Source organism: Eptesicus fuscus, chromosome 12 (genome assembly GCF_027574615.1).
Source record: "Eptesicus fuscus isolate TK198812 chromosome 12, DD_ASM_mEF_20220401, whole genome shotgun sequence".
Lineage (NCBI taxonomy): Eukaryota > Metazoa > Chordata > Mammalia > Chiroptera > Vespertilionidae > Eptesicus > Eptesicus fuscus.
In genome coordinates this window covers 27,313,014-27,336,102 of record NC_072484.1, presented here as the reverse complement: position 1 = coordinate 27,336,102, position 23,089 = coordinate 27,313,014, and the positions used below count along the sequence as shown (strand labels likewise).

Below are 23,089 nucleotides of genomic sequence, written 5' to 3'. Positions count from 1 at the left end.
CATTCCTGCCATCGTTGTGAGAACAGCCTCCCCAGGCAGCTCAGGACTCAGAATAAATTCAATGAGCTCAAACTGCAGTGAAGAGCCAGGCTTAGCCAGATCTTCCCTGCTGATACCAGCCTGCTTCATCCACCCTCGGCCTACCTGTACATGTTTCAGAAACAAGTGTTTATTGGTATATGTCATTGTGACTTTTGTGGTTGTTTGCTATAAAACAATAGCTGACTGATACAATAGTGTTCTCATTTGAGACAATACCTCAGATGGTGTGTCCTTAGGTTTAATAAAGGTGAAATGACTGAACGTTTGTATGGTTTTACTTACATGGTCACATCTCAGATACACTTCATTCATACCATCAGCAACAGGGATTAGTAACTTGATTCCAAATTTTCTTCCTGCTACATTCACATCTGGCACAACTTCACAGCCTGAATAACAAAAGGCAGGGTCACAGCTGAGTTGTGGAGAATGTATTAAATAAATATCAGGTGTGCACCTAAAAGAAAGACTTTGAAATAAGCCCCTTAGATTTTGTTCCCTTCTGAAAAATGGAGGAGCAAGCTGATAACATTAATTAAAGGCTAAGTAGATAAGACTTACAATTAACATGGATAGAGAAAAATATTTTCTTTTATGGTTTTAAAAAAATACATCATTAATTGAATTCGGTTTTAAGATGGATTTGGCTATCCCAACCTATAAGAACCATTATGAATGTGAACTAACCCATAGGAACAATTATGAATATGAACTTCAAAATAAATCAAAACCCAGGAAATTCTCTTGATTGCCACAACGATAAGGGAATTGAGTGTATGGGTTAGTAAAATATTTCAACTAATAGAGTTACCAGGACACTCACAGTCACTTTCAGAACTTAGAATAGGCATTAAAGCAACACTGAATTAAACATAACTGTTCTGGAATTCAGAAAGCTTATCAGGAGCCTACAATGTATTATAGTTATGACATCAATTACCACCACTTCATAGATTTGAACACACTGGGAAAGAAGAAAGAGCAGACTATAAATAACCATGTTTACTAAATCACACTCCAGGCCCATGTGCCGGGGGGACCAGAGCTGCAGGCAGGGGCCTCTGGAACACAGGGGCGCACTGGAAGTCAGCCTCGCTTCCCTGGGGAGAAGTCGTGGCTTTGATCTGCTCGCTGGGTCATGACAAGCCACAGCGATGTAGAGCCCACTTACCTCTAAGATTTAACTTTTCCACTGGTTCTCCTTCTTCAAGTTCCTTGTTTTTAAAGTAGGTTATAGACGTGTCTTTAAAGACGAACCAATATTGTTTGAAAGCTTTTAATATTAGCTTCTTGGGCCTGCAAATGAAAGCACGGGAAACGTTGAAACAACATCCAGAAATGTAGAAAACATGGCAAATTTCAAGCACATCAAGACGCTCTTTCAAACAACATATGCTTCATTTCGAAAAACGAGGAATGGGGTTTGCTCTGAGATGTAGAGGTTAATAATAAGTGCTAAATAATAATAATAATGGTAATAATTATTATTATTGGTGAGAAACATCCATGAATCTGTGACATATAAAATTTCCATACACTTCTTAGATCTGAAGAAACTGCCAATTGTGAACAGCATAACTTTCACGTTGTCAGACATAAATATCAGATATGAAAGTAGGTAACCTCTTCTGTAGTTTCCTCTTGACCCTTAAGAGAAACCACCAGAGAATTCCCAGTGAGCCATGGAAAGCACTAAAATCTACAGCTAACCTATATAGACTCTACTTTGGGGGAAGATCTCTAACAGTGATATCTTTGGGGCCGGAAAACGTTCCTCACTGGGCTATACTTTAAAAAGTCTTGTGGCGCACTGGGTGAGAATTGCTGCCTTAACATATTTACAATTGTGTATTGGTGATATTTATATAGAGGTATGGACAAAATCAGGTTTACAGTTGTAATACAAATAAATAATAATGAAATAATATCAGAATAAACTGGTTTTTAAAAATATACATTTTTATTGATTTCAGAGAGGAAGGGAGAGGAAGAGAGAGATAGAAACATCAATGATGAGAGAGAATTATTGATCAGCTACCTCCTGCATGCTCCCCATTGGGGATCGAGCCCACAACCCAGGCATGTGCCCTGACTGGGAATCGAATCCTAAACCTTGTGGTGTATGGGACGATGCTCTAACCAACTGAGCCACCCAACCAGGGCATCATTGTTTTTTATTAAATATGTAACTTACTAGTAGGATTGTATCTTGTCTGATTTATACTTAGGGGTTTTCAAAAAGTATAATCTTGAAAAATTGGCTGGGCAGAAAATTCCAGATTGACTGTTATATTCTCTTGGCACTTTCAAGATATCTCCCAGCCATGAGAAGTCTGCTGCCCACCTGTTTTTCTTTGTAGAAAATCTGTCTTCGCCATCTGATTTAAAAGACTTTCACACTGGTTTATTTTATTGGTCTGCGATTCTTGAATTTAAGGATTTTTGTCTTCAATAATTATATAAAATTTTCAAGCACTCTCTTTTAAGTGCTTGCTTCCCCCCATATGTCCTTCTGGAACTCCCAGCTGATTCTTCTCATTCTATTTACATCATGTTTCCCATTTCTACTTGACTTTAGTTCTCTCTTCAGCTGTGTTTTTAGACTTGATGGTTAATGCACCTATTCCATTTAAAATCTCTGTATGTTTTTTTCATTTCTAGAATTTCTATTTGATTCCATTTCAATATTGCTGTTCTCCTTCATTATAATTTTTATCTTTTAATTTACTTAATGATTCTCAACATACTCATTTTATGGTTTCTTCAGATTGTTCCATTACCTGAAATTATTGAAACCGCTAATCCTGTTGTTGGCTGGGTCTGCTGTTTTTCCTTTATGGTGGTTTATTGATTCAAATGGTTAGTAATTTTTATTGGAAGTTTTTTGTTTTTTTTAAAGGGAGCTATTGTTTTCTGTAGAAGGCCCATGCATGTCAGATTGTGGATATTTCCCCCCAAGGTTTTTAAAATTACATTTGCTAGGGCTTCATAGATTTTTGTGGTCCTGATCCAGTTTCTATTTAAAATTTTTCAGTATTCTCTTATCATATAAGACATTTAAATTTAGATCTACATCAGTGTGTGGCACAGACCTTGGCTCTGATTTCTTGAGAGAGACTTTTCATAACCCCACACAGCACCCCATGCTAGAATGAACTTCCTCACTTCTTCCTTTGGTTGATGGGTAGTTTTTCTACTCCCTGTTAAATAGAGAAGGAAGCCCTTGCAAGTTTCTACCCTTAGGCAGGGCCTTCAGTCCTGGCTCCCTGCCTCACATGAAGCACACCCCACCTTAAAGCCTCATCTTTGATCCCTGCACGAGGCCACAAGAGAACTGATGTCCATGGACCAACTCCCTCTGTGCGGCTGAGGCTCCATGGGTAGACCTAGGGTCCCTCTTAATGTCCCGGAGTTGGGGTTTCTTGGTCTCTCTTTAAGATCAATTTTTTTAACTTACAACTCTTTTATTTTATTTTATCCAGCATTTATTTGTATTTATGATAACATTGGGATTTGCATTAGGTCAAATGCCAGGCTGCTGGAATTAGAAGTCCACTATTTATATAGCGAGTTCAACTGAATTTGTTTAGGAAAAAAACCGTCACTGTCAATAAACACACCAAACAATCCAAGGGTTAGTTCAGTGCTTTTCTACTGATAAGGAAAGGAGGCCCAGGGAAATGAAGGGCTTATTCAAGGTCACACACCCACTAGGAACAGAACTCCATTCTCCACTCTCCTTTCTCCCTTCCCTTCTCCCTTTTTCTTTGCTTCCTCTCTCTTCCTTTCCTCCTTCACTTCTTTCTTCCATGAACTATATTATATATTAAATTCAGTGTCTTGAGACCTTTGATAGATAAAGTGCCCACTGGCCAAACATGAGAATGATATTGTGAGTCTGAACATATCAATCCATTAAAGTGATGTGGATGTGGGGCTTTACTCCAGGATGTCTTCTCCTTTATCTAAAACATCTACGGGGATGCCTTGCCGGCATGGCTCAGTGGTTGAACATTGACCTATGAACTGGGAGATCCTGGTTCAATTTCCAGTCAGGGCATATGCCTGGGTTGCGGGCTCAATCCCCAATGTGGGGCGTGCAGGAGGCAGCCAATCAATGATCCTCTCTTATCATTGATGTTACTATCTCTTTCTCTCCCTTCCTCTCCGAAATCAAGAAAAATATATTAAAAAAGTAAAACATCTGTCGGGAGGAAATCATCATTGGTTTATAAAAAACTGAATTGTTCTATACAGAGAACAGGGCAACCTACTTTCTTTGTAGAACAATTATTAATAACTAGAGGCCCAGTGCACGAATTTGTGCACCAGTGGGGTCTCTCGGCCTGGCCTGTGGGATTGGGTTGAAACCGGCTCTCCAACATTCCCCAAAGGGTCCTTGATTGTGAGAGGGTGAAGGCCAGGCCAAGGGACCCACTGGTGAACGATCAGGGCCAGGAAGGTACGCAGGAGTTTGGCCAGCTGGGAAGGGATCGCGGTGTGGGGGGGTGGGCTTCAGGGCGTATCTGGCCCATCTCCCTCAGTCCCTATTGGCTGGACCCCAGCAGCTAGCTAACCTACCGGTCAGAGCATCTGCCCCCTGGTGGTCAGTGCACATCATAGTGAAGGTTGAGCAGCCTTAGCATATTATTAACATACTAGCGGCCCAGTGCACAAATTCGTGCACAGGTGGGGTCTGGCTGGCCCAGCCCCAATCAGGGTGGATTGGGGCTGGGCCTGTTGGGACGAGGAGATGGTGGGAGGTTGGCCAGCCAGCGCGCCCCGATAGGGGCCTGATCAGGGCTGGGCAATTGGGGGTGGGGCTGGCCATGGGGAGGGGCTGTGGGCAGTGGGCCCGCCATCCCTGCCCCAGAATGTGGTGGGGGATACTGATCGGGGGCCAGTGGCCTGGGGGAGGGGCCATGGGTGGTTGGCTGGCTGGGTGGCTGATCTGGGGTGAGGCTGGGTGGGGGAGGGGCTGCAGGAAGTTGGCTGTCCAGCCTTGCCCCCTATTGGGGAGGCGGAGGGCGATCAGGAGTGGGGCCAGCCAGGGGGAAGGGTGTTTGGCTGGCTGGCCCTGTCCTTGATTGGGGTGGGAGAGTCTGATCAGGGGTGGGCCGGCCAGGGGGAGGGGCTGCGGGAAGTTGGCCGGCCAGCCCCAATCCTGATCGGGCCGATTTGCTGGCCACAGTGGGTGTCATAGTGACTGGTTGTTCTGGTTGTTACAGTAACTGGCTTTTTATATATATATATATATTAAGCTTTGATTGGTTGAACGAACGACTGGACGACCGGACACTTAGCATATTAGGCTTTTATTATATAGGATTTATGAAGATGTATTTGTGGATTCAAATTATTACTGTTTTTCTGTAGCTCTATCACAATATGCATGGTTGCGACTATTAATGACCCTTTTGTTTGAGACCACATCCTAAGATCACATTTTAAAAAGAAAACAACCTGTAGAACAAGCATGTCAAACTCGCGGCCTGCGGGCTGCATGTGGCCCACAACAAATATTTTTGCAGCCCAGCCAATATAACAGTATGTAAGAAACATTTTAATAAAAATTTCCTAACTTAATTTTTACAATATCCTGTTATACATAATTATTAATAACGAACTACAATGTTCGCTAATGACTGATAATTATAATTGTGTTGTATTTATTTCCCTTTTGCTCCTTACACACAGGTGCACCATTTCTCTCCACTAATACTAGCAGCAAATATTTTAGCAGCCGATTGCCACATCATTAGTCTTGGACTGACTTGTTTGGTGTGCGCAACAGGAAATATTTTGCTTTTGGAGAACAAGAAAAATAAGTTTATTTGCATTATGCTTATTAATTTGTGCAGTTATTCAGTGTCTGGTAAGTTAATGTTCAAGAAAAAAAATTAATTTTTATTAAAATGTTCTATTATTTTACGTTAACGATTACTCATTTATTTCAGCCCATTGTATTCAGCATGTCTCTATTGAAATAAACCTACATTTCTATAAAAATTGAAGCTTTTGTTTTTTTGTGGCCCACATAAACTTAAACCTTGTTTATTTGGCCCAAATTAGCCTTTGAGTTTGACATGCTTGCTGTAGAAACCTATGGACAATCCTTTGGGTTCCTTTTTCTCATTTATACCTGATTGATTCATTTTCATTCTTTCTAAGTCTTTCTTTGCATTCTGTATTACCAAAAGCAACTGGTTTCCTTTCATGCCAATGACCCAGTGAAGTGTTGGTTTGTTAAAAGTCAACAAACCATAAAGTGACACAGTAACTGATAGAACTTCAAAGGGACCTTATCCCTTTCATCCTAACACACCTTGGCACCATCACAAATATGGCAGTCCTTTTTTTCCCATGAAATAAAAACTTCTCTGCCTTTTTAACAGTTTCTAATTGACATGAGGTGACTGGGTGGGTTAATCAGAAATAGGTAGATAACTAAGGTTATCCCTCTATAAGCCCGAGATCCAAGTTCTAGTGACAATTGATTTTCAAACTATGAAAGAACCGGGAAATGGTGTCAGAGTCGAGCCTCCCAGATGGAAGGTCACAGAAACTCCAGTCTGACATACGTGTTCGTTCTGCCTGACCCTGGCCATGTTTACACCACCATGTACTATGAGCCAGGCCCCATGCTCAATGCTTCATTTGTGTTATTTAATCTTCTCAACAAACTCAGGAGGAGGTATATCCTCATTTTATAGATCAGGAAACTGAGGCTCAGAGAGAGACAAAAGGACAGCTCCCAAGGTCACCCAGGTAGCATGTGCTGTGGAGCTAGTATCGGCCCATTGTCTGTCCGATGCCAAAGCTTTCGCTCTTATCTTTCAACCATGAATCTGCTTAATGGATCTTCAATTTAAACTCCTGGACTCTTTACCTATAAGGCTTTGTTATGAGTAATCCCTTTTCCCTTTAAGGACGACTTACCTAAATAATTTGAGATTATCTGCAAGTTTAGGGATATCAGTGATGTCCTCCTGAGGAAAAACATAATATTTCATAAGCAGTGATTAGACACGTGGTGCTGACACTTTATACCTGCACTGCCCAACACTGTAGCCCCTCACCACGTGTAGCCATTTAAACTTGAATTAATTACAATGATATAAAATGACAAACTCAGTTCCTCAGTCACACTAGCCACACATCCAGTAGTTGCCTTAGGGCGGGGGGGATGGGGTGGGGCAGGGTTGGGAGTGGGATGGGGCACATGCAGGGGCTTTTGTGGTGGCTGGCCAAGTTCTGGTTATTGGTTTGGTGGTGACTTGGGAGATAATTTAATACTCATTTGGTAGGCTGTACATTTTTGTTTTTCATTTTTCTGTACTAGCATATGTCACATATCACACAAATGAGAAAAAGAGAATAAAAATTTGACCAAGCATGCCCGGTGCCTACCATTCAAGTGAAACATCTGAGTTAGAAACAACTACTTTTACGTACAAACAAAAGTATTTTACAAGTTGGGCATCAGAGTGAGTAACCCTAGGTACACCCGGTTTACTGATTAAACTCTCGAAAGGTACCTGGTTCAAAGTTCATTCTACAGCCCTAGGTTGGTGCCTGTTTTCAAACTGAAAAGCCTATTGTTTGACATCAGAAAGCCTTGACAGAAAATATCTTGAGGGCGGGAGGAGGGAAACTTTCATCTATTCTAAGAAGGAACACTTTCCTGTTGTATGTATTTAGTGGTGGAAGTAGACAAAAAAGAACTCCAGTTTCATGGGGCGGGTGTCTCCTGTACATGTGCGGAGGCTCCGACTCTCTACAGAACCTTGGCTTTGAGTTCATTTCAGGTATTTAGTTTTGCATGAACCAATTCCCTATTTTAAGGAATTTAATCATCAGCGAACACATACTAAATACATAAGAATACAGTGACTCATTTTTATCAATTACTTTTTAAAAATCTAATTACAATGGATCCACCTCTCTGAATCAATGTGATTAAGCCACTCCCATGATTAAAGAAGTTAAACAAAAGTGTGGCACCCAACAAATGCATCAAGCTGCAGGGGCATTCCAATGATAAAGCGGACATTGGGCCACATTTCCTGGGTAAGGAGCAAAAGATGTTTTACTAAAGTCAAAAGAGTTCAGGAAATTTCTATAGTGTTCCAGAAAAAGGCCCTCACTTCGGTCAGCCTTGCCCAGCGGAAAGGTAATCAGGGGTGGGGACCATCTGGCCCATGAAATCACTTGGTCTGGTGCTGCCCAGGCATTAGGGGTGAATTAATTAAATGTTTGACCAAATATAGCGGGCTAATTTTTAAGTTAATAATCTTGTATGGCCTGTGAATAATGTTATAAATATCCAAGTGGCCCTTAGCAAAAAAAAAAAAAAAAATAATAATAAAAATAAATGTTCCCTGCCCCTAAGGTAAATAGATAACAAGGCTTTGTTACCTGTAAGGCATCTATTTCCACAGCGGCCCAGTACAATAGACCGAGGGTTCTTTCTAGACTTAAGGAACCGATTCCACGTTCCATGTAGTGAAATGGAGTCCCCAGCAGTCTTTCTCTCATACCAGGCCAACCCACCCCAAAGAAGACATGTGATGTGATAGTATTGTCATTAGTGTAATGAGAACACTGCATAGTCCCTCACTGAGCCGACCTGGGAAAGCTGGTCAGTTCTGGCTAGGTTTAAGCTTGCCCGAAGACCAGCATGTTTTCTTTCCTCAAATTCAGACACAATGTTCTCTTGTTTCTGATAAAAACCCAAACGTCACCTACACTGGTCAGGCAGGACAAAGCCACAATTCGGAGTTAGCAGGGAAGTCCATACCAAAGTGCTGTCCGCTCTTCCACCTTCCAGGGTCACTTCCAAATTGGAAAGTGCTGCTTCCACCTCATCGACCTCAGACTCACTTGTGAAATCCTGTATTTCAGCGGACGACGACAATTTGCTAATGTGATACTGCAAAGAGACAGGTTTTAGAAATGGCATAAGCACAATAAATCCGTTAGCCAGTTCTTCCTTTTTTTGGGAGACAACTCCCCTGTAATACGAAACATCTCCATGGAGAGCTCCCTCCGGTGCAGAGACAATGACATTTTAATCTGAGTCATTCTGAGATCCAGGGTAGGTCAAGTTCAGACTCGGCTCTGCTACATCACTGGCTGAGTTTGCATTGGGGAAGAGGTAAGGATTGCAAGACGGATGCTTCACCTAAGTTATACACGTGTGTGTACAAGGAGCATTTAAAATTTTAATTCACTGCCCTCATTTTTAGTGCCTTCTTCCAAGAAAAAGCCAGGATGAATACAATGAAACTTAAGCAAAACTAACTTGCTTTGTCTCCTTCCAGAGAAAAGGTACTGAAGTTCCCATACCTGTAGTGCTGCAAAGATCAACATTTCTTCCTCTGTGCAGTCAATTTCCTCTAAGACAATGGCCCACCTGGCTTGTTCATAGAGCTGGTTTATTCGGACAGCATCGTACTAGAGGAAGAAATAGTTATGTGTGTGTGGGTGGTGGTGGTGGGGTAGGGGGCACATTCATATTCCACAATACAAGATTCTGGAATGACAGGCCATTCCTTGTTAGACAGATGCACTAAACTTTAGTTCAGGTAACTAAAAGGGACACACTGCCCCAGCTCTTTTTACTTCGGAATTTAGAACTTCCTCAAAATATTTCCCAGAGGTTCTTCAAGGGGCCCAACTAACCCATCTTAGATTCCATTACTTCACCTCCCTTTTATCACATTCCTATTGGTATGAAAAGCAGATAGTAAAATTCGTTTCTGTGATAACCAATAAAAGGAGAAGGGATTCCCCACGCTGATCTGCAAACTCAGTGCAATCTAATCAGAATCTGATAGGGATTTTTATTTTATTTCATTTTATTGATTTTTAGAGAGAGAGGAAGCCAGAGGGAGAGAGAGAAATATCAATGTCAGAGCGTAACATTGATTGGCTGCCTCCTGCATATCTCTCTCTGGGGATCAAGCCCAAAACCCGGGCATGTGCACTGACCAGAAATTGAACCATGCACAGGACGGGATGATGCCCAACCAACTTAGCCATACTAGCCAGGGCTGATAGGGATTTTTAAATAAAACTTTATGCAAGCTAATTTTTAAGTTAAGCTGGAAAAAAAAATCCTATATAATAAAGAGCTAATATGCTAATTAGACTGGACGGCGGAACAACCTTCCCAAACAACCAGTGGGCGGGGCCACAGGGGCCATGAGGCAGCCGGGACCACAAGGCAGCTGGGGCTGCGAGGGCCGAGCCCCTTGCATGAATTTCATGCCTCGGGCCTCTAGTGTTCAAATATCATGAAGAACATTTTGAAAAAGAACAATATTGGGAAGACACCTGTCCTCCCAGACATTAAAACATATTATAAAGCTGCAGCAACTAAAATGGTGTGGTATTCGTATAGTGATAGACAAAATGTCAATAACACAGTATCTAGAAACAGACCTATATATGTATATAAGTTTAATATAAAATAAAAATGGCATTTTATAGCAGTAGGGGAAGAAAGAATTCAACACTATAGTGTTAACAATGCTGTGCCATTTGGAAAATAAAAATCCAAAATAAAAAAAAAAAAATCTCTCATCATCCAAAAAATATTAATTACAGATAGACAATGAGATACCACTTCACACTCACTAGGCTCTAAGGCAAAAGACAGATCATAACAAATGTCACTGAGGGTGTGGAGAAATTGGAATCCTTATTCATTGCTGGTGGGACTATAAAATGGAGCAGCCTATATGGGAAACAGTTTGGTAGTTCCTCAAAACGTTAAACATAGAGTATGATCCAGCAATTCCACTTGTAAGTATATAGTGAAAAAAAGAAAGAAAAAGATGTACTATAGCTTTTTGCTCTGATAAATCTTGCCATTTAAAAAAAAAAATAGAAAAGAAAAAGAGGGACTCAGACAGATACTTGTACACCAATGCTCATCATAGCATTATTCACAATAGCCAAAAGGTAGAAACAAGCCCAATGCCCATAAATGGATGAATAAATAAACACAATGTAGTATATACACACAATGGGATATCATTCAGCCTTCAAAAGGAATGAAATTCTCATGCACATTACAACTATAAGACATTGAAATAAGCCAGACACAAAAGGACAAATACTGTGTGATTCCACTTTTATGAAGTACCTACAATAGGCAAATTCATAGAGGTAGGAAGTAGAACAGAGGTTACAGGGCTGGAGGAAGGGTTAAATGGGGAGTTATTGTTTAATGGGTGCAGAGTTTTTGTATAGGATGATAAAAATGTTCTGGAAATGGACAGTGGTGGTAGCTTCATAACATTATAAATGTACTTAATGCCACTGAATTGTGGACCTAAAAATGGTTAAAATGGCCCTAGCTGGTGTGGTTCAGTGGATAGAGCATCAACCTGCAGACTGAAGGGTCCCTAGTTCGATTCTGGTCAAGGGCACATGACTGAGTTGCAGGCTGATCCCCAGTAGGGGGTGTGCATGAGGCAGCCAATCAATGATTCTCTCTCATTGTTGATGTTTCTCTCTCTCCCCCCCTCTCCCTTTCTCTCTAAAAATCAATACAAATATATATATGTACATATAAAAAAGAAAAGAAAAGCTAAGCTATTGACTGGGAGAAAAATCTTTAAAAATTAATTTTAAAAATGGTTAAAATGGCAATTGTTATGTATGTTTTACCACAATAAAAAGAAGTAAAAAACAAAACAAAAAAGAAAACCCAAAACCCAAACCTGTACATGAATGTTCTTAGCAGCATTATTTATAATAGTCCCAAAGTAGAAACATTCCAAATGTCCATCAACTGATGAATAGATAAATAAAATGTGGCACATACATTCAATGGGACATTATCCTATATAATAAAGAGATAATATGCAAATTGACCCTCATCCCCTCACACAAGATGGCCGCCCCCATATGGTCAAAGATGGCTGCCTCCATGTGGTCAAAGATGGCCACCAGGGGAAGGCAGTTGGGGGCAACCAGGCCTGTAGGGGAGTGCAGTTGGGGGGGACCAGGCCTGCAAGGGAGGGCAGTTGGGGGCAACCAGGCCTGCAGGGGAGGGCAGTTGGGGGGGGGCAGGCCTGCAGGGGAGGGCAGTTAGGGGTGATCAGGCCATCAGAGGAGGGCAGTTGGGGGCGACCAGGCCGGCAGGGGAGGGCAGTTGGGGGTTACTGGGCCAGCAGGGGAGGGCAGTTGGGGGTGATCAGGTTGGCAGGGGAGCAGTTAGGTGTCAATCAGGCTGGCAGGCAGGTGAGGGTTGGGAACCAGCAGTCCCGGATTGTGAGAGGGATGTCCGACTGCCCGTTTAGGCCCGATCACAGGGATCGGGCCTAAACCGGCAGTCGGACATCCCCCTAGGGGTCCCAGCTTGGAGAGGGTGCAGGCTGGGCTGAGGGACCCCCCCCCGCAGTGCACGAATTTCATGCACCAGGCCTCTAGTTTGACAATAAAAAGAAATGAATACCGGTACATGGTACAATATAAATTGACCTTTAAAATATTATGCTAAAGAAAGGACCTAGTCACAAAGTACCACATATTATATGACCCCATTTATATGAAATGTCCAGGATAGGCAAATCCATAGGGACAGAAAGAAGACTGACTGATGCTTGCCTAGGGCCAGGAGGTTGGGAGGAAATGGAGAGCGGCTCCTAGTGGATAATGAGTTTCTTGTTAGGATGGTGAAGGTGTTCTGAAATGAGACGGTGGTGATAGTCGCACAACTCAGTGAATATTCTAAAAACCACTCACCTGTACCGAGTAAATGGGTGAAATGTATGGTATGTGAATTATATCTCAAATGACTTATAAAAAATCTAAACATAACGACTAAACCTATTAGGAGGAAACATGAAGAGAACACTTTTTGTAACCTCTGAATGAGGAAGGCCTGTTCATGGAGAAAATGACCGAGGGGAAGGCTGTGCCACAAGGGGCAGTGACACTGCTGTGGGTGAGAAAGGGTCTGCGCGGAACTGTTGGCCTGAAGCAAGCCCGTCGAACACGTGCCTGGCGGTAAGTACATGGATAGAGCAACACCTAACACCAAACTGGACGGGAACAGTACGATGAATCGCCCTGTGCACTCAGAGAAGCAGTGACCCCGTTTATATTTTCTACATTTGGCCATTTATCTGCTGACTCACGACTGCACAAAAGGGGCAAATCAGGGCCAGGGAGAGGACTCAGTTGTCCAGTAAACTTCAGGTGGGAGACACACACCTCACATGGGACCTGGCGACTAGTGGGTCTTTATTTACACAGATGATCCCTCTTTCTCATCGCCAAAGACTTTTCAGCACCACCGTGGGGAGTCTGCTGTGCACCATCATGGGGTCCTGGTTTACTCATGAGAACCTGCTCTTAACCTAGGCCCTGACAACGCCGCCTTCCCAAACCCTAAGCACTCTGGCTCCCTGAACAGCTCTCTTCTTGTTCCTTCACTCCTGTGAATGGAGAGGGGCAGCATGCACCTGCTGGGCACAAAGACCCCCAGAGACTCCCACACAGTCGTGGCAGCTGACCAAGCTTGCTAGAACCCAAAAGTGCAAATCAGAGAGCAGAATGCATTTACTGATCTAACTCGGAAGAGGTAAACAGAAGATTACACACGTTAATCCTAACTTTGATGACTAAATGACTCAATTGTACACTACCATGGATTCATATTTAAAAAAAGAGAGAGAATAGAGAAAGGGTATCTTACTTTGGGATTCAAGTCAAAGAAGGTGTAGTATTTAAATCGTAACAGCAGCTGCTCATCTTCCTGGATGCCCTGTTCCATGAGGGAACGCGAGGAGTCCAGCCAACTAGAAAACAGCAGGATGTTACAAAAGTTGATCAGTTTTATACATATATGTTACACCATTATAGAATATGTTTACATGTTATCTATGTTATATAATATGTTATATGTAATACATGCATCATGTAATGTATGTTATATATATTTACATTATATACACATACATGCACACATCTCCTTGAACAAAATCCGAGTAATATGACCGAAAACCAGTAAGGGAGAGGACTTGAAACTAGCTTATATCTATATTTTATCTTACAGCTTTCCCAATGCTATGTATGTGTGTGTATATATACTTATATATAATTTATTTATTTATTTATTTATTAATTTTTCTCATTGACACTTTAAAGTAACCCAGTGAAGAAGCCAGAGCAGTTTTTATTTTCTCAGTTTTATAGATGATAAAACAGTCTCAGTGACACTCAGTGATATGCTTAAGGTCCTGTACCTCGTGGTGGAGCCAGAATGAGAATCTGCACTTGCTGACTTCCCGCCCAGCCTCTCCCCTACACCAGGTGACTGCCCGCACAGCCTCTCCCCTACACCAGGTGACTGCCCGCACAGCCTCTCCCCTACACCAGGTGATTGCCCGCACAGCCTCTCCTCTACACCAGGTGGTCCGACCCAAAGCTGGCTCTATCTTATTGTCTAGAACTTTCTATAATTACAACAACATTCTGTATGGCCCTGTCCAATAGAGTAGCCACTAGCCACATGTGGCTACTGAAGATTTACATGTGGCTAGTGCCACATTTCAATTTTAATTAAATTCAAACTTAGATGTAAATATCCACATGTGGCTAGTGGCTCCTATACTGGATAGTTTTGTCCTAAGGTTGAAAAAACATACACAATGGGTAATGGTGAGAGGTGGAAGGATGGAGATTAAACAGTAACCACAAAACCAGGTGGGCATGAATGCTATCCAGTAACACTGAATGAAAATGGCTTGAACTTCTATTAAATTAGCCCCCAAGATGTAATCTCCATCCCAAAGGTCTTGGTCCAGTGGGAGAGACCAAGCCTCATAATAAAGGAGGAGAGTGACACTGGGCAAGCAAAGTATGAGAACAGAGCTACAGAGAAGTGACCGATCTTGAATGGTGACATCTACAAAGGAAAGAGTGTGTGACTGGGCCTTAAAGGATGAGCAGGGGCTGACTGGAGAGCAGAAGGAGAGGAGGAGAGTCCTGGGGTGCACCATGGGGGTGGGGTACACAGTAGGACAGGAAGACAGTGCTGGGCCAGATATCACAGGCAGTGGAATGCTGCCCACAAAGCTGACTTTATTTGGTGAACAATGGGGAGTGGAAAGAACCAGTGGTCTGAGAAGTAGTTTGAGTGTGTCTTCAGAGCCCACTTGAAGCAAAGCTGAATGACTTGCTCTAGAACGCCTGAAGAGAGAAGCGGCATTCTACAAGACAGTGTGGGCAGGTGGGCCGCCTTGGGTCTCCCCCTGACCCATGGGTTCCAACCCACTTATGAACTGCTCGACCTCCCATAAAATACACTTTGCACACCTTAGGGGGAAAGAATTCATATTCACATATGGTAAACCATTGGGTTACCCAAACACATAAGGATGTTACACTTTATATGTATTGAAATGACCAAAGACCTTATTTTTTTCCTTTTTGTTGCTACAACCAGTCCTGACTTTTGCTAACAGTGTGCAATCCTCAGGCACTCTAATTTAAAAACAAACAAACAAACAAAAAAAAACACAAACCCTTTCCCCATCTTGTGGCATCTCTCTTACCACACCAGTATCAGTTCACAGAGAAGCAACACGGATCCACATCCTTACCCTGCGTTAAGCTTGGTTTTATCGACCAGAGACCGAGGCTGGTACATATCAGCCAGCGCCTCCGGTGACTGTGGGGGTTGGCTGAATGCGAGGATGTTGCAGTTTTGTTCGGTCAAAGGGCTGTCACTGAACCACGTCATGGTGGATGACACCGGCGTTCCGTTGACGGGGTCATACGTGGGAGTCATGGTTTTACTGTACAAGCCGGGACTTACTGTAAGGCAAAGGGGAACACACACTAGGATATGAGATTCAGGGAGCAGAAATCTCTGGAAAAGTAAGTACAGATTGCTGACACTAAAATGGATTTTGAATTTAAATAGTGGTAACATTTAAAATAATCAGAGGAGTCATGACTGATGGGGGAGGAGTTATACACAGGTAAAGCGCTTGCCTGAATGGTTAGCTACTGAAAACTTGGGAACTGACAGGCTGTAAAAGCTTCCACAATCAACCCACACAAGTGTGGGAGACTATGTCCTTCTCAACAATTCAAAATCCCTCTGCTTTAGCTGTGAGTTTTCATGCTATTAGAGAACCAGAGATCTCACAGAATGTATGTACAGACTATATTTTGAGCAAATTCTTTAAAGAAATAGCACTACTTGCCAATTTTAAGAACCTAGCTAATTAATGGTTTATATATCATCTGCCTTTACTTTGCATATGAAAAGTGCAAGTAATTCCTTTTATTCTTTTCACTGGAATATATTATGCAAGAAAACAAGCTAGCTTTTTATATTTTTACTAGAGGCCTGGTGCATGAAAATTCATGCACTGGAGCGGGGGTCCCTTAGCCCGCCCTGCCCCCTCTCACAGTCTGGGAACCCTCAGGGGTGGGAGGCCACCCAGTGATCAGGGGAAGGTGATGACCCATTACACCTCTGCTGCTGCCACTGCCAGCAGCGCAAGCCTCAGTCGGCCCTGGTTACCTGAGCCTCGGGTGGCCCTGGGCAGCTGGGGGGCTGAGGAGACTAGGTGCTGCCATCTTTGAGGGCGTGGCAGTAAATTAGCATATTCCCTCCTTATTGGTTGTGGCGTGAGGGTCAATTGGCATATTCCCTCTTTATTAGATAGGATATAAAAAGAAAAGAATGAAGCCTTTCTAGGATTTTTACCTGTTCTCCTGTTACATGTCCAGTGCAAAATTTAAATGGAATTCATATAAGAGTCACATGAAGATTGAACCAGGAAAACAGAAGTATATTTGAGTGATCCAAATAATCTGTTTCCTCCCTCAAATTCACAGCCAGTTCTACTAAGGTTTCTAATTCATCAGAAATATAATACATGCAATTAACATAATGAGCTATAAAGCATATCTTGTAAAAAAAAATTCTGTTAGGTCTAAAATTAATTGGATATCCTTTCCTCATCATAGGACCCTTGGAATTTTAGCCCTTCTTTGTTTGGGGGAGAAAGGAGAAGGGAGGGACAAGAGGAAAGACAGAGTAGAGGGGAGGAGAGTTCCTGGGATGTAAAAATTGAAGTAACTCTTGCCCTGGCTGGTTTGCTCAGTGGTTAGAGAGTTGGCCCGAGGATCTAAGGGTCTCAGGTTCAATTCCTGGGGCATGAGTGGGAGGCAACCAATCAATGTGTCTCTCTCCCATCGATGTCTCTCTCTCACTCTCTATTTCTTTCTCTCTCTCCCTTCTTCCCACCCTCTTTCCTCCGTCCCTTCCACTATGTCTAAAAATCAATGAAAAAAATAATCTCAGGTGAGGATTAAAAAAATATTTAAGAAACTCTTGGCTTTAAGAATGAATTAAAACAACAAAGCACCTATCACAATTCTTACCTGGTGGCCCAGAAATTGTTGGAGAACTCTCCAGGTTTAAAATGTCTTCAATTAAGGGCTCCTTATTATTCTTGTCTTTTTTCTTCTTCTTTTTAAAATAGTCACTAGAAGGCTTTATCAAGGAAAGTTCTTCTGGTCTTCTAATATCTAACAAATAAGTATAAAAAAGAAAGAAGAAAAACTGAAAAAAAAAAATTCCTGTTGGGCATTTGAAACCATTTCTCAGGAAATTCCAGAGAAGTAATAGAACTAGATTGCACTCCTTTTTAAAGAAACAGAGGGGAATGAGACTACCCGCCCCCAACAACCAATAAGGGTATAGGGAGGTCAAATAGTGGAGGGAGATTCAGCCTAGTAAAATTTCTATTTTGTTTTTTGATTTATTGTGAAAATATTTCAAATGTATCTAAAGCAAAGGGAATAGTATAATGGCCCATCCATGGACTCATCACCCAGCCTCAACCAGAATTTTGCTATTCTTATGTCACTTACTTACTACCAATTTCCCCTCCCTCCTTTCGTTGCTCCCTTCCTTCTTTCCTCCCTTTCTTTCTCCCTTCTGCCCTCCCACTCTCTCCCTCCTTATCTTTTTTATTCAGTTTTTTAAACAACAGCTCAGGGCCCCACCTTTTTTCTTCCTGGACCACAGATCCAGAGAGCCCTTTTCTTACATGATGCCCAGCTGCTACTTTCATCACTGTGGCAGACATCCTTGGCACCTGCCCACCTCTTCTTGGCCTCACCCTTTCAGTGCACTCTGACTTGACTACCAGTGGCAGCTAGGACATGTGTCTGTCTGCCCATGGGCTTGATCTGAACACCGGAGGCTACACTGCCCAGATACAGCGCAACCGGCCACAGAGTTCAGAGAATGAATGCTCTCCAAGAGCAGCCCCGGTGACTGATGAGTGGCGTATTAACACCCAGCTGCCTCGGTCCTTGGGTGGGATGGCTCTGAGGCACGTCTCTGTTGCGACAATCTCTTATTGGTGGCCTTCTCTGCCCAGTCTCACGTCCCCATTTGTAATCAGTGTTTCCCGACATTACCCACCCCCCCAAATAAATAGATATTTGCACTGGAATCCTTATCTCAGGGTCTGCTTCTGGAGAACTGAAACTAAGAAGATTATCCCCATTTCCCTCATTAATAAAATACATTTATCATTGCCATTAACCGCACTGAGCTGCTATGATCCCAGGGAAAAGCCAGCGAATGTGGATGTTAGTCTCTGGGCAGCTCTCCTGGAGGTAAATGAACTGATTCCTCCCACTTCTCAGCTCAAACACTGCTTCGTGCTGAGACTGAGGCTGGCAGTTCAGCTCGATTCTCTCCCCAGTAACCAAGGATGTCTGATCATCAGGATGCAGCATGCACCTGTGACCACTTCAAATGCATAATTTATACACAAAACCTAGAGATGAATCAAGATGTCCAGTGATAAACATTAGAAGCAAAACACCAAAACAAAACAAACAAAACCACAACAAAACCCTATCTCCAAGCCTAATTATTTGCCTTTCCTTTTCCTTCAGGGAAAACCCATCATTTTGGTGAATTTGATCTACCTTCTATTGATCAGATAGAAAGAGATTAGTAGAAATGCCAGTTGGGCCTTTTAGAACTACCATGAAGATATATAATCTGGAAAAGAGAAGAACATCTGACTGCTTCTATTTACTTCAAAACCTCAAGTGTTTGGTTCCAGGTATGATGTGTGCTTCCAGTCCTCTGTGAAATTTGGTGTAATTTAATCACTCATTAAGTCCCACAAAAAGGAAATGGTTTTCAAATCCTCATGAGAATGTTACTGGAAACAAGGTGCCTGGTGTTTGCTCACCATGCAGCAGGGACACTATGGAACTTACATTTCGTCATGGGAGCTTCCGTTCGCTTGTTACTCATGTTATTAAACAGCTAATGTGTGCAGGCATTGTGCTGGGTGTGCTCAAAAAAAAAAAAAAAAAGGTTCTCTCTTCACCCTGTTAAATACCATACCAGCCACCAATGCCCAATACTGGCATTCCCAAGCCTATATATACTATTATACTTTTTCCTTTTCCCCTACTATCTCCTTTTAACATCTTAGTTTTTACATTTATTACTTATTTTCGGTCTCTGTACGCTGGAATGGAAGCTTCAGGAAGGAAGAGACTTGGGGCTACTTTTTATGGCTAACATATCCTTAGCATTCACCACAATGCTTGCCTAATTAATACATGTTTGTTGAAGGAATGAATGAACAGTTTATAGCTTCATGGGGAAGACAGATCCCTCGTGTATACATTGTATAGACTGTGTTCAAATGCTGAATCTTAGCCTTGGGACCAAAGAATTTACCTATACACCTTCAAAAAAAACTCTCTATATAAAACCCTAAGCGACCAGTCGACCACTTGACCAGTCGCTATGATGCGCACTGACCCCCAGGGGGCAGACACTCAATGAAGGAGCTGCCCCCTGGTGGTCAGTGTGTTCCCACAGTGGGAGCACCACTCTGCTGACGGGTGCCAGATGCCGGGCTCACAGCTGGCGAGCACAGCTGCGGTGGCTCAAGCCTCTCCTGCCTCTGCGGCAGTGGCAGCAGGCACAGTGGGGCCAGGATGAGCGGGAGCGGGATGGCGCCGGGCTGGGCTGGAGCTCCTCCCCGGCCGCTTGCCACTTCGCTCACTACTACATCCCTTGGGGGATGTTGGACTGCCAGATCGGCCAAAACCAGAGGGGTCCCGGATTGTGAGAGGGCTCAGGCCAGGCTGAGGGACCCCAATGGTGCACGAATCCGTGCACAGGGCCTCTAGTATGAAATAAGAACACCCTCACAAGGCAGGGTTTACTCCCACTAAGGAAGTCCCACAAAAGAAAGAAAGGGTTTAGGTGATGCTGTCCTTAATGGCTGTTACACTTATGGGATGGTATCAATTTGTTTCAATCCATAATTAAGTGTACTTTTCTGCGTAGGATTTTTGTGGATAGGGCTATTGGAGCCAAGTGTTAGAGAAGCAATGAAGACATTACTCCACCATCCTCTCAAAACTAATAAGGATGCCTTGGCTCCAAGGTGATAGTGATTTAATGGAACTCTTTTTTGTTTGTCTTAAATATAATGATGATTTACTATGGCTAAGAGAAATTAATTTAGGGGATTGTAATGGGTTTGTTTCTTCTGAGTATAAATCTCTTTTGAAGCAGTTTTAAGCTTTGTGGAAATGAATCTGAAGTATCTCAATAACGTCCCGGTTGGATTAACTCCACTTCAATGGCTCAAGTCCTCAGAATTGGGTTTGAAAAGTGTGCTTCCTAAGGAGGGCAGTACTCTGGAAAGCCAGCCACTCGAGGCAGGCAGGGAGCACACAGCATTTTCCTGCCCTCCTCTGCCAAAAGTCCAAAGGGCACAGGGGCCCCTCCGGGGTACTCACTCAGGGCTTTGCAGATATCACTGACAGCTTTAAACACCACAGCCGAGAAGCTGACTCGCAATCTCACCGTCTTCACGTTTGGCAGGCGGAGGCGAAGCATTTTATGCTGAGGGGTGAAGACAAGCGCTGCATCTGCCTGGACTCCACATTTGTCCAGGGTCCAGTGCGTTTTCAGGAGCCAGCAACGCTTTTGTTCCCACCAAAGGGCAAAGTCTGACCAGTCTTGAGCTATGTCTGCAAAAATAGAAAACACAGTGAAGTAAAACGAGAGGGAGGGCACTCCAGACAATTCCACTGTGCGCAAAAATGGAAACAAAGGGCCGCTCTTCAGCGCCCCATCTCCTCGTATAACCCAAGGCTCAACAATTTTTGGCTTCTCTTCAAAGAGTCTAAGGCGGGACAGGTAGAAAACAGACTGAATCCTACCATCACTGATACTTAAATACTGTGGAAGGAGCAGAAATACACAAATTATGTTCGTATTGAAATGCTGAAGTTCTCTTCCTTCAATCTCCTAGTGCCATGGTCCTTCCTGGGAAGGCCAGGAGCGCTCTGCTTTGTTTAATCAAGATAATGTCTCCACTAGAAATGTATCCTTCCCCCCATCACAAGGGAATATCCACAGCGCCCAAACAGAGCCTGCATGGAAGTTCTATAAAGCTGACACACCACTCTTCTCGGTAATGCCCAGCTTTTATCAGAACCATCATATTCCCAGTTTCCAAAGTGTCTACACTAAAATCAGAGCCGAATATGTTCTGAGTGTTAGCATCAACATGGAAACTGCCCTCTTCTTCAATGTTGGCATCGAAGTTGAATCGTTTCCCTTCATCAACGTTGGAGTCAATAGTCAATCTTTTATTTTGCTAAATGAAGAGCCACCAGTGTTGTTATTTACTTTGTAAAAAATGATTTCTCTCTTTTTCCCTCTCTCTTTTTAACTTAGTGGCTACCTTTGGCGGGGCAGTGACAAGGAGGGGTCAGGTACGGGACTGGGGTGGGGGAACAACTAATGTTCTATTTCTTGACCTGGGTGGTGGTTACATGACTTTGAAAATTCACTGAACTTCATTTCACCAGTGTCAAGGAAGAGCCCACACCCATGGCCTTAGAAGATAAAAATAAATACAAAGCAAACAGAACATTATTAAATTCTAGGTTGATCGTGTTGACTCCTGATGTGAAACTCTGACCCTGAAGATTTCTCTTTCTCTGTTTAAGAAGAGAGAGTAGCAAATGGCGGACATGTGTTAAAAGACAAATTAGCACCAGGTGGCCGAAACCGGTTTGGCTCAGTGGATAGAGCGTCAGCCTTCGGACTGAAAGGTCCCAGGTTCGATTCCGGTCAAGGGCACATACGTTGGTTGCGGGCACATCCCCAGTTGGGGGCGTGTAGGAGGCAGCTGATTGATGTTTCTCTCATCGATGTTTCTGACTCTCTATCTCTCTCCCTTCCTCTCTGTAAAAAATCAATAAAATATATTAAAAAAAAAATTAGCACCAGGTTGACTTTATCACTGAGCAATCAAGCATTAACAGGAGTCCAGCACCTTCGAAAAAGCCTGCGGTCACCCTAGATGTCACCAGTAGGATGGGCCCATTCTTGTGGAAATGTGGCATTTTATCTACCGGGAAGCTTTAGTTTGTCACCAGGGACTCGGGTTTTTACAAGGGTTGTTTGGGGCGGGTTAGTTTGAGACGCTTGCAGGGCCCCTTAGTTCTCTTCTTCTTGGGGGAAGGGTGCTTGCTTTCTGGGCCATTACCAAATAAATGATCAGAAAAATGTAGGTGACCAGACAACTTAGATCAGTGGTGATGCAACAGAGAGGGTTTCAAATGTAGAGACACCAGAACAAAACAGAAACTTACTGATCTGTTCTACTAACTTGAGCATCACTCCCCCAATGTGCAGGTCTCCGGACACTCTCAGGGTGATGTCTTTCTGCTCCTCTTCATCTGGATGGTCCACTCGGACCACGAGGTCCCAAGAAGCAGATGCAAAGTCATTGGCTGAGAGCATCGTGGCAAATGCAGGTGTCTGCAGACAGAGATCAGAACATGAGGAGACCCTGCAGAGCAAAATGTTTTTATGTTTATTTTTTTATTTTGGCCTCATCTTGAAAAAAATCTGCAGCATTCTCAGTGCCCCAGATATTAAATTCAGCATTTTATTTTTATGTATTTATTTATTTGTTTATTTATTTATTTTTTA

The 23,089-nt window shown here is 42.9% G+C and overlaps 1 protein-coding gene across 2 annotated transcripts in view; it reads right to left on the bottom strand.

Moving 5' to 3' along the window:
- FERMT1 (FERM domain containing kindlin 1) overlaps positions 1-23,089 on the bottom strand; it is a 34,282-nt gene that overhangs the window by 7,603 nt on the left and 3,590 nt on the right. Inside the window, exons 2-11 of one of the 2 annotated variants that reach the window (XM_028144764.2) lie at positions 22,747-22,946; positions 20,878-21,111; positions 17,464-17,610; positions 15,666-15,879; positions 13,757-13,859; positions 9,391-9,498; positions 8,843-8,974; positions 6,982-7,031; positions 1,214-1,338; positions 325-431 (exon numbers count right to left, since the gene is read on the bottom strand). In XM_028144764.2, coding sequence (XP_028000565.1) covers positions 325-431; positions 1,214-1,338; positions 6,982-7,031; positions 8,843-8,974; positions 9,391-9,498; positions 13,757-13,859; positions 15,666-15,879; positions 17,464-17,610; positions 20,878-21,111; positions 22,747-22,897 — 1,371 coding nt within the window. In that variant the 5' untranslated portion in view covers positions 22,898-22,946. The remainder of the gene's footprint in view (positions 1-324; positions 432-1,213; positions 1,339-6,981; positions 7,032-8,842; positions 8,975-9,390; positions 9,499-13,756; positions 13,860-15,665; positions 15,880-17,463; positions 17,611-20,877; positions 21,112-22,746; positions 22,947-23,089) is intronic. The other variant, XM_008141074.3, reaches the window with a different exon arrangement.